This window comes from Anas platyrhynchos, chromosome 19 (assembly GCF_047663525.1).
Source record: "Anas platyrhynchos isolate ZD024472 breed Pekin duck chromosome 19, IASCAAS_PekinDuck_T2T, whole genome shotgun sequence".
In the NCBI taxonomy this organism is placed as follows: domain Eukaryota; kingdom Metazoa; phylum Chordata; class Aves; order Anseriformes; family Anatidae; genus Anas; species Anas platyrhynchos.
The window spans coordinates 6,132,113-6,146,803 of record NC_092605.1 but is presented as its reverse complement, the minus strand read 5'-3'; the positions used below and the strand labels follow the sequence as shown (position 1 = coordinate 6,146,803).

The 14,691-nt window shown below is 46.3% G+C and overlaps 1 protein-coding gene across 1 annotated transcript in view; it reads left to right on the top strand.

Annotated features, from left to right (window-relative positions):
* Nucleotides 1-14,691, top strand: part of LOC101798301 (uncharacterized) — a 167,820-nt gene that overhangs the window by 134,107 nt on the left and 19,022 nt on the right. Inside the window, exons 6-7 of the mRNA XM_072025588.1 lie at nucleotides 28-156; nucleotides 768-868. Of these exons, the coding sequence (XP_071881689.1) occupies nucleotides 28-65 (38 nt within the window). The 3' untranslated portion in view covers nucleotides 66-156; nucleotides 768-868. The remainder of the gene's footprint in view (nucleotides 1-27; nucleotides 157-767; nucleotides 869-14,691) is intronic.

Genomic DNA, 14,691 nt, shown 5'->3' with positions numbered 1-14,691 from the left:
TTCAGTGAAATGCTTTTGTTTTACCAGGGAAGCTGGAGCACTTCATACGCAAGCCCGTCCCATGAACTTGAAGACTGTGGGCGCTGGATGGGAATCAGTCCCAGCCCTTCACAGGCTGCAGTCCCTGCAGGAGCCCTTGCTGTGCTAATGCAGAGGGTACGTTGCCTCTTTCTACCCTGTAACAACCATCTCATAACTGACAACTCTCCTGTACAGCTGTGGTAACTCCATGTGACTCTTGTATACAAAACCACAACAGCACAAACTCCCCTGGTGCTGCTCTGATCCCCCAGTGAATCCCAGCCATGCAGCTTGGATAAGTCAAGCACACACTGGTATCTGGCTGTTGTCTTTTCTTTAAGCAAGTGCATGTATGGCTTTGTCCCTGAGAGCCAGAGCAGCACATGGATCTGCAGGGTGAGACCTGCCATTGGGCACTGCAAGTACCAGAAGAGCAGTCAGAGCAGCAAATTTCAGTGTAAGAGCTAGGCAGAAAAACTGGGGAGAAGTGGTGTTTGTTTTGGATTGATCAGAAACAAGTTTTTTTCAGTGCTTTCTGGAAACAAACAAACAAACAAACAAAAACCCTGCTAAAGGAAATTGTATTTTAGTTTGAAGCAAATATTTCATTTTGTTTTGAAATGCTCTTTTAGCTTTCAAACTTTTTTGAGTTTCATTTTGACATGAAAAGTCGAAACATTTTGTTTTGCAAATGTCAGAGCAAAATAGTTCAGCCTCTTGATAATTTTCCCTTTTTTCTAAACCAGAGCCAACTGTTGTAGATCCCACCCTGGTGGTCTGTCATTGCACCTTGCCCCTGGGACGAGGATCTGCGGGAGGATGCTGGTGCCCTGATCCTGACAAAGAGGTAACTGCATCCCTGAGCACACTGAGTTGTGGAAATTCGGGGTGGGAAGGCTCTTTGGCCTCTTTGGAGGGCTCTTTTTTTGTGTCTTCAGTGTTCTGAGACACTTGAAAGTTAAGGGCAGGATGCAGAGGGCCCTAAAACAACTGGGGAGATGTCCACTTCAGTTTCCCCATGGGTTGGCCAGGATGAGCAAGCATGTGAGAAAGCGAGGCACTGACCATCTGCTTGCGTTTTCTGCCAGTAATGAATTACAAGCTTGTTTCAAAATGACATTTACATGTAGAAGTGCTGGAAGGAATTATTTTCACAGCTCAGGGAAGCAATTCGGTTTGGTAGCAGAAAGCCTGTCAAATTGTAAGCCAAAAAATGGGGATTTTCCAAGGGAAGTAGAGATGAGCAACTGTACGTGTTCGGGTCAGTCTTAGCTTCTGCTTATTTCTCTGAATATCTCAGTGGTGAGAGCTAATAGGGATAAGGATGTGTCAGCCCTATGCCAGGTAGTGGATTTCAGCCTACAGCAGCACCAGCTCTTGCAGTTTTACCACAGATTTTGTTACAGTTGTTTTTCAAAGGTCTGGTTCCTCACATCCTGTAATTATGTGAGAGTTTCAGCGTTCTTTAAAACTGGAGGTAAATTGTCAACTTTTCTGATTGTATAGAATAGCCTGAAAACAACCAAGAAATTTTGAAAGGAAGAAGGGCAAGCAGAGGAAGCCTGAAATTACTTGTCTTTGAATTCTCGAGATTTGTAAGGCAAACTCGTGATTTTGTGGCCTAGGACAGGCCTGCTAAATGTTTGGTATTGGCAATGCTGTGTTTATTTTCCACACTTGGATTTCTGCATGGCTTTATACACTTTATGAAAAATGCAGTATTTTAAGTTATTTTTTAAAAGGAAGCAGATCGCTTTGCTGGATGATCTCCAAACCAGACTGTAACATACAATAAAAATTCTATAGTGCACTGTAACAGACTACAAAAGGCTAAGATGTTACTTTACCAGCACAAAAACCAGGCATATTACAGAGGAAGAGAATTATATGGTATATTGCTTGTACTTATGGACAAAAGAAAAGGAAAAAATATATACTGTGTGTGTATACTGCATATAGAAATTACAGAACAAAATTTAATTAGATATTTATACATAAAATCCACATATGCTGATTTATGATATATTTAATTCTCAGCCTTTGAAATGATGGCTGCCTTCACTCTGAAACCCAGTCATTTGCAGACATCAGGTCTGTAATTCAGGAACTGTCACAACCAGAAGTTTGTGGATTTGAGTCTGGCAAATGCCAGTCCCAGCATATCTCTGTTTCAGAGGCAAATGCTAGGATTCCCAGGGAAGGAGGCAGGGGAGGAAGGCATGCTGCAAAAGGCATCTGTAACTTTTTTTTTTTTTCTTTTTTTTTTTCCAACATGTAATTTTAAAGATTAAGTTGCTTGTTCTGGTCATTAAAAAACAACACCAGTGTAACGCATAGTTGTAACTAAAGAGAAAATGTATGGTCTTTATAGGCTCCATCTAAATGTTCCCCTCCCTAAAGGGAAAGTTTCGTGCTGTATTTGCAAGAAGTATGTGATTAGTACCCAAATCATGAGTGAGGACTAAAAGCAGCTGGAACACCGGCCTTTCTCGTGTGAAACAGGGAACACATGACTGGATCAAGACCTTGCGAACCATGCATATTAAAGGCTAGACTGTGATGTCTTTACTCACACTTAGAAGTGTCAGTCTTCCTGGATCACAGCGATATATCACGGACTTCCACTTCTTTGCCTCACTGCTGAGAGCAAGTTACAGACCTGGTTTCCTGTACTCCTCTAAGCACCTTCAGAGGTTAGTGCCTAAATGACTCCTGAGAACAGGAATTCAGGCATGGTTTCTTGATGTGGTTTGAGCTGCATTATTGTTTGCTTCTGCTGAAAGAGGGAGATCCTGTTCTTCCATCTTCCTCCCACCTTCTGGCCACGTATTCCTGCCAGTCGAGCTGTGTCACTCAGAACAGTGGAAAGGCTGCACGGTCCTCTCATGAAGTCATCAGCTTCTGCATGGACGCCTTGGCTGCTGAACACAGTGCAGCACATGCTTTCCTGAGTACCACTTCTTCCTTTTTGCACAGTCCCACAGTTGCCTCCAGCTGCCACGAAAGGGTCTGCAGGAAATAACTATACAAGTAGTAGCCCCTAGCCAAGCGGGGATGTTCTGTGGTTGGTCTTAATCAAAGCCTCAGAGGAACGTGGTGAGAGAGGGTGAAGCTGAGCATCAGGATTTACTTTTACCCCTCTAAAACTGAATCTAGTTCAAAAGAAAATGTCTGTTCCAGTTATAGAAATAGGGGCTCAACTAGAGACAAAACAAGAGCTAATAGAGTTTTTAGCCACATCTGACTGGAGGTAAAATTGGATTTTAAACTTTAAAGTAGAATCCATAAAGAACCAAAGCATGCAGCAGGAGTCTCGCTGGAGAGTGCATTCTGCTGCTGACCAAAACAAGCCAGCAACAACTGATTTTGATTTAAAAGAAAGAAATTCATGTTTGCAACTAGTTTAGCATCTGCCATGGGAGATGTAAAAGGTTGTGATGGGTGAATAGTTTACTGTTGCACCTAATCCTAAAGACAGGTTTATTTAATCTCTTGTGAAGATTGGTTTGTGTCTTTTACTATGGAGCTTGCACGTCATGTGGCCCAGCTCTCCTCTCCAAGTTAAGTAGGTAGAGGTTGAATGATGCAGCTCTCCCACAGCAGAAATATCACTAGTTGATGGCTCTGTCTCAGTGATATTGAAAACAGACATCAAGGCGCTTTTCACTAACACATTCCATCAATGCTAGAGACTTGTCACGCAGGGAGCAAACACTGAGAGAAGCAAAGGAAGCATTTACAATTTGCTGCCGTGAAAGGAGACAAGATAAATCAATAGGAACTAAATTAGCACAGCCAGCGGCCTTCACACCTACTTTGGGAACTCTATTAAAATCCATGGCCTAGAATTTGCAGGAGGGATTATATGCATGAAGAGTGAGTCAAGATTTTAAAGTAAGCTAATGTAAGTGACACCCACTTCTCAAACTGCCTGAAAACACATACTGCCAGAATGAGCTGCCAAAGACCGGAGTTCTAGTAAGTAGTTGCTGGCTGTCATTGGCCTCAGATAAATACATTGGGAGGGGAATGGTGGAGGAGTCAATCAAAAGATAACACTCAGCAAAGCTCAGTTGCTTGCATAACACAAGGAGTCCTCAGTTTTAACTAAGGCTGAACATACGTCTCTGTTCGAGGGCATCTTCAAAAGCAGGACAGCCCAATCAGAATCCAAAGAGAGAGATCTGAGAACAGCACGCAGGAACGAGGTCTGACAAGTACCTCGTGGGATGGAGTTGGTTGTGTTACTGTGCTGCTCTTGGTTGACCTTTTTAATTCAACTGAAACGGTATCTTTCCTAGGCTTTTGCTGAACGTTGCAGATTTATGACAGCATCCCACTGATACACTGAGGCACAAGAAGACTTGTTAAAAGTAGAGTTGAGGTAATTAGTCTTGCAGAAATCTGTGTATTGATGTAGTGAGTGTGGCATTTCCAGGAAGCAGTGTGTGCTGTGCAGTTGGTCTGCGCACAGTAATTATTGTAGTAGCACAGAGCTGGCTCCAATCTCCCAGGGTCCCGTGTGTGTTCTAGAGTCCATCTGTGTGTATGTGACAAATTGAGGATTTCCCAAAGTCCAACAATTGCTACTCTCAGGCCAGCTGCTGGACATCCAGGAATCCTGGACAGATGCATAGAGCCCTCTACTTCTGCCAGGCAGAACTTGTAGGAGAAAAAAAAGTATCCAGCAAAACCTGAACACGTGGCAGGTCTTCGTGAAGAAAATACCACTGTCAGCACATTCAGTCCTGTCTCCCAGCCTCTTACTGTCTCAGGGCACCTTCAGCAGAAGTTCCTGCTTTTCTGGTAGTGACAGCAGCGTGCTGGTAAAGTGCACGGTGAAGGAAAAGGAAGACATCTGTCACTGAAATGCTCTGGGCTTACAGGAGAAGAAGGGCTGCATTAGGACTGGCAGCACAGCAGTGGGTTTTTCAGCTCTGCCCCTTTCCAGAGCTTCCCATGGAAATTGGTACGTGCAGGCCCTGGCTCTGCGCTACAAAGGCTACAGACCTCAGTCACTTACCCAGCGCCTGACGGAGGAACTGCAGGGATGAACTAGTCTGGTCCTGCACCGTTTGGCAGCCTTTTGTGGAAGAACACGGGCCTCATGCAAGAGCAGAAAGGCACCACTCGGTAGTTAAATGGCAACTCAAAGTTGTCAAAGTAGGTAAAGAACAGGGGCACACAACCAGCCCCAGTGGTGTGTTTCAGCTTCATTTACAGTTCTAAAGTGTGTTGAGCTCTTCACACGGGAGCTGCTATAGAAACACAAGACTTTAATAGCATGGAATATACAATGAAGAACAACCAGTGTACAACACATGTAGTCTGAGCAGGAAGAGAACTCTGTGCGTGCTCTCTGCGGTTGTGTGGGTCTTAAGCATGCATTAAATTGCAGCAACTAAAGGTGGTAGAGTACAGACCATAAACTTGAATTCCACTGCAAAAGTGTCAGGGCAGAGATGGGACTAACATGATTAAAAGGAAAAGTGATTTTAGGAGCCTCTGTTTTGGTGAGAGAGATTTCAGAATTGCTTTTCAAAGGTCGGCTGCACATTTTCAGAATACCAGGCGCCAGGATTGCTCTTCTCTTTTGTAAACCCCCTGATGTTTCTTATGCATTGGCACTGCACCTCGCTGGGGGGGACTTTGTTTCACAACGGGATATTTGGGCACTGCAGTAATGGGAACTAGGCAAAATTCAGGAGGACTTTCATGCTGAATCACAGCTTATCTTCTGCATAGCAGAGGGGAAGATTCCAGATCTTTTCTTCTTCTTTTTACCTTTAAGAGATTTATGGCAAACGTTTTCTAAAATGATCAGAGGGAAAGAAGCAGCCATCCTCCCTATATTTTCTGCCTTTCCCACTGCAACTGAGAGATAGTTTGTGTGGAAGTGGTTTGGTGAGCTGTGCTGGTGTCTGTGCTGTGTGCACGCTGGAAATGTGCTATGACTGGCAGTGCCAAGTGGATGCTTGGGCACCACCCTAATGTACCACCTGCCTCCCTGATAGCCCTTGTTTTTGCAGAGCAAGGATAATAAAGTGAAAGGTAGACTTGCAAGGGTACTCTGGAGGATTGCTGGTGGGAAAGCTTGTCATTGCCCAGTGCTTACCCATGGGGTGTCTGCTGTAATTGGATTGTCTGATGTGCAGTCTCTCATCCATTTTGGGGGACCTTGGGCTTGCGTGGGAGGTGAAGATGAGGAGTGTTGCGTGAAGATGAGGAGTGTTGCTTTGGTTAAGCCTTTAGGAGTTAAAATGCTTAAAAATGATTGCTAGGTACGTTTAATGTGGAACTGATTTTCTGTTCTGCCCCTGTGCAGTTTGGTGGGGCCGGGAGAGCCTGCGGTGCTGGCAGTCTGCCTCGGGTGAGTGGAAAGGACCCTGCAGGGCTCAAACTGATAGCTCAGGTCCTGCAGGCCTGGACCAGTGTCAGATCTTCTTCCTACTCAAGCACACTTCTATAGCACATCGGGTGGGGAGATAGTGCCTGCAAGTGTCTCGTGAATGAGACACAGTATAAGCCAAGAACAGCTGGTTTCCCATCCCAGCAGAAGAGTATTTTGGGGAAGGAGAGCTGGAGGGTGGTGAGAGGCTGAACCAGTGCTGGGAGCACAGCAGAGGAGTTCCCTGGAGGGAGGTGCAGAAATGTCTGGGTGAGACCCTGGCAGAGGGTGGATGTGAGCAGTGCCAGGTGCCTGGTGCTGAGCCCAGCCTCGGGGAGCAGAGGGCAGGAGCCTGGGGGCTGGCAGGAGGTGGCAGGGAGCTGCCAGCACAGGGACCTCCACTCTGCTCAGCCTCTGCCTGCACCTCCCAGGTGCTGAATGTAGCCCAGAGGTGGATGAGGACTGAAATGTGCATTTAAAGAAACACACACTGTGCCCCTGCTGGGGAAAAAGTGGGCCGAGGGATGTCAGCCTCGTGCCTTGTTTCATCAAGGGCAGAAACCTTCCAGAAGGGAATGGACTGTATTAGGGCTCAAAGACACTTATTTAGGCAATGCTGGATTCCCAGGGCTATCTGAAGGCTTTTCTAATGGAGCCAGGAGAGACTTAAAGGAACTGAACACAAACAAGAAGGGAAGGGACTGAGGCAGACACTTGGGGCGTGTCGGGCACCAGTGTCCCCCCGTCCGGCTGCGCCCGCTGCTGCCTTCAGACCACGGCACAGCTCCACTGCTCCGAGCCTGCTCCTCAGCGTTGGAGCGAGGGCACTTCTGCAGCTCACCTGCATCCCACTTGTTACTAATGGCACACCTGGTGCCAAATAGGAGCTTTTCCATTCCTAATCTGTGATTAACAAGGTTGTTAAAGTCATGCTCAGCTCTGCCGAAACCAAACAGAATTTTATATGACATATTGGGCAAAGGCGGTGTTTGAAGTAGTCTTTAATCTCAGTTCTGGTACTAAATCATATGTAAACAGTCACATTTTATCAGTTCAGCTACAAAGCAATTTATTTGTTAGTCTAATTTTAGTAACTTGCAGGTAATTCAATATCATTTGAAACAGGTTATATAGGAGGGAGCGGATCTAATTTTCCACTGGTAGGGCAGGTAAAGGAGTCCCCTGGTCCTGCCAAAGGCCCTCGCCTGTTTCTGGATCGTTTCACTGATTTTAGAAAAGCTATTCCAAATGTGTGAAAAAGCCAAACGACTAGATGTGAGGCTTTGCAGGATCAAGACCTGCCTTTTTGGATTTTTGGCAGTGTTGCTTGACATTGCAGTGCATTTTTTTGTAAGTGCTAGTGTTGTATCTATTTTTACTGTGTTGTGCAATTAGACTTTAGGACAGAGCTGTAACTATTGAACATTTTGCTGAAAGTTACCGTATCATGATGGAAGAGATAAGCAATATTTGCCTTTTAACCAGAGGAGAATATAATTGTGGTATCCCAGTCTCTGTGGCAAAGCATAACGAATGTCAGAGTTTTAGTGCGATTGCTTTCTGTTAGCGTGTTCACACAGTTCGACCCTGTAAGCTTTTATCAGCCTAATTTATTTCATGGGCATCCAAAGGTGGGGGCAGTCCCTGGGAATCTACATTTTAGATTAGGTTAGCCATTACTGTAGGACTTGATATTTCCTATTGGAAAAATTATTCTGTGCTGGAAGTGTGAAACAAGTTGCCATGTGAAATCTGAAGAAGTGCAGAATATGAAGCTATTTCCCTTTGCATGAAGGCATTTAGAGATGATTTCTGAGGGAACATGACCGTAGTTCTCCAGCTGCTTGGTGGTGACAGCCGAAGTAGGTTACAGGACAAAAGGGCTGAGAGCCGATAGGCAGTTACCGTACCTAAAGCTGAGCTCTGTCCAGGAATATTTTACCAATCGAGTCTTTCCTCTCCTTGCAGCACCTGGGGTTTCCAGGTGATTTTGTTGGGAGAAGGAGGCTCTCAACAGCCTCCTGTGAAGGCATAGGGTTCTATTTCCTATTCCTGCTTCCAGCTAGACTTTTTAGAGTCTGTTTCCTAACAGCCTGACCATGCATGCCTTAACTCCTATTTAATAGGCAAGCCTCATTGTGTTGTGGGGGAATTTCACCCCTAAGTGCCGATCTTTTGTTTTTCTATTGGGAAATTCAGACCGAATCAATGCCAAAGAAGCTTAATTTTTTTCCCCTGATTTTCTGCCCAGCATCTTGCATGCTTGAGTACTGGTCATACCCAGATCAATATTAGCTCACGCTGGTAACTGAAATTTCCCCTCAAGGGATCCAAGTTGTGTGATCTAAAGTAGGAATGCCTTAATTTGGGTAGAATTGATCTAATCTAGGCTTCTGCAGCGCTTATAGCAGCTGGACTGGCTTCTTGGTCATGTACACCCCTGTCCTTTACAGAGGCAATCTTAATAGAAAACATTTCTTCTGCCCCCACCAACCCCTTTATTATTTTTTTTTCAGTTCAGCCAGCTAAAGCCATTCTATTACCTGCCTGACTTGCATGACTATATTTGGGGAGGATTTTAGTTAAAACGCTTTAAAGAATACTCTGAAATCGTAAGCTGCAAGGCTCTCACTTGGTTCACGTGGCTGGGAAATCTGGATACCAGGGCAGGAAAGGCCAATATGAAAAGAATAATGAGAGTCAATCGACTGTGAAATCCTTCTAGGAACAGGTGTAATTGTGATCGTAAACATTTGTGGGATATTTTACTGCCAGCTTTAATCTCTGCAGAGGGGAATATTTAGAAGTAGGAGAACAAATGTGAAAATAACTTCAAAGACTGAGTTAAAAGATCAGGAACACGAACCTCAGGTCCAGCCATGCAGCAGCCAAGCGGAGAGGGCTCTGTCGCTTTCTTTGATCCATCCCGGTCGGCACATCTGTGCCTCCAAGAGACCCCAAAGGAGATCTGCAGGGTGGTGGTCACCCCAGCCAGAGCCCTTTCCAGCATGACCTTGTATTTCCCCATTAGTCCCATTTCTTTACTAACACAAATTGTGTAGCCAGTTGGTCACAAACCCAAGGACAGGAAGAACGAAGGACAAGATTTTGCAGCTGTGGCACTGCCTGGTAGAGAAGGTGGCGCTGGGTTGCGGTGGCTCTTTGTGGAGGGAGGGACTGAAAAAGTAGGTGAAAAAGGTCATATTTCCTCACAGCTGGTGGAGGGCACAGGGCTTTCCTTGTATGAATGTACAGGAAATGTAAAAGCAGGCAAGGGTCTGAGAACTGCGCAAGGAAGTTTGATACGGGTTGAAAGTCCTTCCTGTGCTTAGGGCCAGCATCAGAAGCAAAATGGCATTTATGTTCCCCCGGAGCTCGGGTTTGCACAGGTCCCTGCAAAGGCCACTTTGCCGGGTGGATTTTTCCCACTGCCTTTAAGGAAACACAACTCATTGGTGATTTCGAAGAGGGAAAGCGAGAAGCTGTAAAGACAAACATGTAGGAAGCGCTATGGAGTGATAAGGAAGCCAGAATGGTAAATCAAAGCCTAAAGAGGAAGGATATGAAGGGGCATGCAAGTATAAATCTTTCTAAACAGAGCAAGGAGCTGGTGAGGCCTTCAGAGGGCTGTGAATGGGGGTAAGTGAGTGGAGCTGCTGAATGAATTCCTTGACTTGATAAGCAAGGGGGAGCAGCGAAGGGTCACATACTGCAAGGAGGACAGGGAAACAGTGTTTTCCTATGTGGGGAGAGAGAGAAGGCATATTATTTAGAAGTTTTATGTGTGCAACCCAAGTAGACAGTTGGGAAATTAAAACTATTAAAATTGACAAGTCACCAATTTTAGACTAACTGCAACCTACAATTCCTGGCGTTGGCTTCTGGCCGTCATGTTTGAGAGGGCCCTGGGAGAGCGCTGCTGTCTGAGGAGGGAGACACAGGAAGCATTGTCTCCTTATTTTAAAAAAGGAGTAAAACAACAACAATAATAATAAAAATAAATTAAGCAAGTTGGAGAGAAGATACAGTAAAGTTTACTAAAGGTCAGGCACCGGGCAATGTTAAAGCCATTTGGCAGACCGCGAAGTGTCCCTCAGTACCCAGTGGTCTCACTTCTGAAATCTGGACATTGTACAGGCTGAAATAGCATTAAGAGTGCTCTGGGCTTGCACAGCACCAGCACCAAAGGTGTAGTTTTGGAGCGAGCTTGGAGGTGTTCCCACAGCACAGCCCCTCCGCAGAGCTGTGCCGCACCGGGGCTGCCCAGCCCACTCGGAGCCACCTGCACACCAGCTTCTTCTCCATTCCCCGCATCCAAGGAAAACAGCAAACACGTGCTAGTCTTAATGTCTTGGTTTTGTAAGTGCCCTGTGAGTTTACATGCCAACAACCTCTGGTGTTTTACATCCACTCTGAGCTACTTGTTGCCAGCCAAAGCTGTGGCAGATGTTCATGGTGACAGGCATTGTGCAGTTGGTGCTTCCAGCTGCCCTGACCTCGTGGGGCTGGTGCTCCCGCTGCTCTGATGTATTGGTGTCATCAGGAGCCATCTCGACTGCTTTCCTTATGGTCAAAACCCTTGCTGTGGATTCAGTCAAACTGCAGGATGTGAGCCTTCAGACAGACACACTTTCACCCACATCCAGCACACGTGGTGAGCTCTCATTCTGTAGCTGCTGTGCCAATGGCAGAGGACGTGGGGAAGGAAAGCCTTTGCTAGGTTATTTTAGCTAAGCCAGTGTTTTCCAATTCTTTTTTTTTTTATGTTTATGGAGCTCAAAACATTTGACACTGGAGGTTTGAACCCTTTTACAGGAAACCTAAGCCTATTTACTACCTCCTTGCTCATGTAAATTCTTAGGTGCTTTTTACAGATCTATAGAAAGAGACTGTGTGCCTGAAGGGCCCATAGCTCAGCCCCCTGCTGTAATGAAGCTGTTGGTGCTCATAGCCTTTTATTTTAATAAGCTGTGTGACAATGAAGACAAGCGAAGAGAGAAGGATGCAGTACTGCAAGCTCTTCTCACCTTCAAGAAATTAGGAATACGTTTAATTTAGACAAGAATTTCAATAGGGTTCCCAAGACTGATGTCCCACTAAAGAGCGGAGGCACAAGGCTCCTCTTGTGAGGTGTCATGTTACCCAGGAGACAGACTGAGCAACTGAGAAATTTTGCAAGTTTTTGAAAAAGAGATTTATATATAAATGTGTTACGGGAAAAAAATACCTCTGGTTATACACATGGTAATTCTCCTGTCTTACTTTGTTTGCTATCTTTTTTTCGTTATTGTTTTAAAAGATTTAAAGGAATTTAATTAAAAAGGCAGTTTAACTACCCTCTTTTTTTCAGATAACAAACACTAAAATAAAATGAAGTGAAATATTGGAGAGCCTGCTTTATACCCCTTTTACAACCAAACACAAAAGCCAAATGAGATCATACGGTTTATTAGGCAAGATATTTCCAGTAAAGATGGGGAAGTGCTCCTGCCACCGTACAAGGAACTGCTGAACCTTTGTCTGGAAAGTCGCAGTCAGTTCCCATCATCTGTCTTTGGGAAGGATAAGTCCCAAGCAGAACTCAGAAGAGGACTGGAACAACGGGTGATGCTTGCAAGGGATAACCAGGAGTGTGGGTCATTTGGTGTAGCAGAGCTGAAGTGAGAGCACTGTTTTCTGTAGGTGCAATGAAAGGAAGAATATTACATAAATGAAAGGAAATTGTTGGTTGTCAGAATGATACAAACTGTTGTGGAATACATTTATGCTGGAGGAGAGGTCTGGGCCTCTGAGCAACCTGGTTCTGCCAAACCTTGCATTGGGACAGCAGGGCCAGGGTCCTGTTGCATAACCCAATACAGGAGGGATTGCACGTGATGTTGCGAAAACACAGTCTGGCTGCAGTGCTCATCTCCAGTCCCATATGCTCCTAGAATACCAATAATTTCTTCCACTAGCCTGGTATTCCGTAGGCAACTGTCTAGCTGTGATCTTCCAGAGAGCCACAAGCAGGCTTTATTATTTAGGTTTTAGCTCAGCTATAATACATCATTTATAAAAAGCCCTGCCGTGCTAAGCTGCATTCAGTAGCATGGCAACATCCAGTGTATATATTTGGCTGCGCTCTGCTTTGTCTTTTGTTAGCTTTGATGTCAGCAGGTAAGTGCTCAGAGGGGCCTGAGACCTGCCGGTGCTGGGACGCCTTGCTTAGAGGCTGTCTCAGCTTTGCATCTTGTGCAGACCTGGTGCTGCCGCATTCCTCACCAGCGCCCGGCACGCTGCTGTTGGTGCATCTCCACTGGAATAAGCAGATGCTGCTTTGCTCCAGACTGCAGGTGTCTGTGCTCCGCTTTTCTGCAGCTTCCTTCTGTGGAAATCTTAATCTGCTGGGGCTCCTATGCTCCAAACCACAGCTTGTCCCAGCCCTGCACCCCCTTCTCTTTCCAAAACGAATTTTGAAGCTTCAGCTGCAGTGATCTGAGTGCAGGTAACTGGGGGTGCAAACACCACAGTCACTAAGGGAGAACCCCAGCCCTGTGCCCGGTAATGGAGCTCTCCATGGCATTGTGCTAGAGACTGCAGCTTATCCAGCTGGCTAGGTAAGGGGCTGCAGGAGCCACGGCAGTGTGCTTTATGGCCAGAAGTGACAGGGCTGTAAGTCAGCAAGGCCTCCGTTGCCTCTGATGGAGCTGGCAATCTGGCTTTTGTCCTGGTGGCTGCTGTAGCGCTAACCACGTGTCTGCAGCCTTGTCCAGGGTGTGCTGCGATGCGTTCCTCTTGCAGCGGTTACAAACCATGGCTGTGAGGACTCTTCCAGCACCTCCTCAGCCAGTGGGAACAGCGGATGCTTAGCCCCTGAGCTCAGCACTCTGCAGGATACGTGCAGAGACCCCAAGTTCATCCCACTTATTACCAATAGCCACAGTCTGGGACTGGGGCTGCAGGAAGGGCAGGGATCCGTAGGGCTGCTTGGTGGTACCAAGAGCTGCTGAGCGTGGTGGAGCGTGGGGGCTGCCTCAGTCAGGGGCTCCCCGCGGGACCCTCCCCACACAGGAGGCTGCAAGTGGAGTCGAGAGCAGCGCCGGGTGTCAGGTGTCTGTCTGAGCCTCCCACCAGCAAGAAGGTCTCCATCTAAATCAACAGGAGCTCTCTGGACTTCAAACCATGGCGGGTGGATATTTTTAGAAGCCAATCAATCAGTGGTGACTGTTCAAGTTCAGGCAAGTCAAACACAGCTTGCAAAGTTACACAGAAGCACTGTGTGTCGTGGAAAGGTTGGTGAGCCTGCTTATTTGACAAGCTGTGCCAAATCCAGGAGCTACCAGAGCCGAGTTCTTTTCAGAGAGATATCTATAAGAAGTAGAAGTACAAACAGGCTGTGGATTGTAAAACACACACTTTTTTAATTGAAGCAATAAATTACTGTTTGCACTTCCACAGAAGCCTTCTTTCAAGATGCCAAGTGTGTTTCCAAACCTGAACAGCCCTAGGTTGAGGGTTTGTCATCCTGGCCCATTTGCAGGTGAGGAGACAGAGGCACAGAAGCGTGTAGGTGCTACTGAGGTACCCCAGAGCCGCTGAAGAGTAGTGCTGGACTGCAACAGTGCTGGACGAAGAGAACAAACACATGTGCCCTGGCTTCCCCCGTCACAATCTGATTAGCTGCAGCCACGGGAGTGGGGTTAGGTCACCCCTGGAGCTCTGAAGGGCAGCAGAAGGTTGGCTTTTTGGTGGCTCTGCTACAAGGTAGTAGCAGCTGAAGCCTTTGTAGATCTTTCTTCAAAGAGCATGAGCTAGGGACTGGTAACAATGAGTAAAGAGAGGCTGTGTGAATGTAGTGTGTAGGAAAAAAAAATCTTACCAATGAATCATACTGCTTGGTGAAAAATGTAACGGCTTGGTAGGTCTGGGGAAGCAGGCACAGCCTGGCCTCAGACTGGACCTCTGCAACCAGACACCAACGGGTCAGTGAGCAGATCAGAAAATGCTGGCATTCTGATTTTCAGACCCTCAGTTTGTCCATCTTGAAGATGGGCTTGAGGTTTTCCAATGTCATTACCAATGGAGAAAAGAACCAGTGGTTCTGGCCCCGTCTGCTTCTCTGCTGCTTCTGGCCCTTCCCTCTGTCATTGCAAGGCCTCTGCTCCAGAGCGCCTCGCTGCAGCCTTTGCACAGCTGCACAAAATGTAGTGCACGATCTGATTCTCAAATTGGGCTTAACTCGTACGTTCAGTGCCAGCTGGAGGGGCCTGCTGAGTTTTTGCTGATGCATCAGAAATATA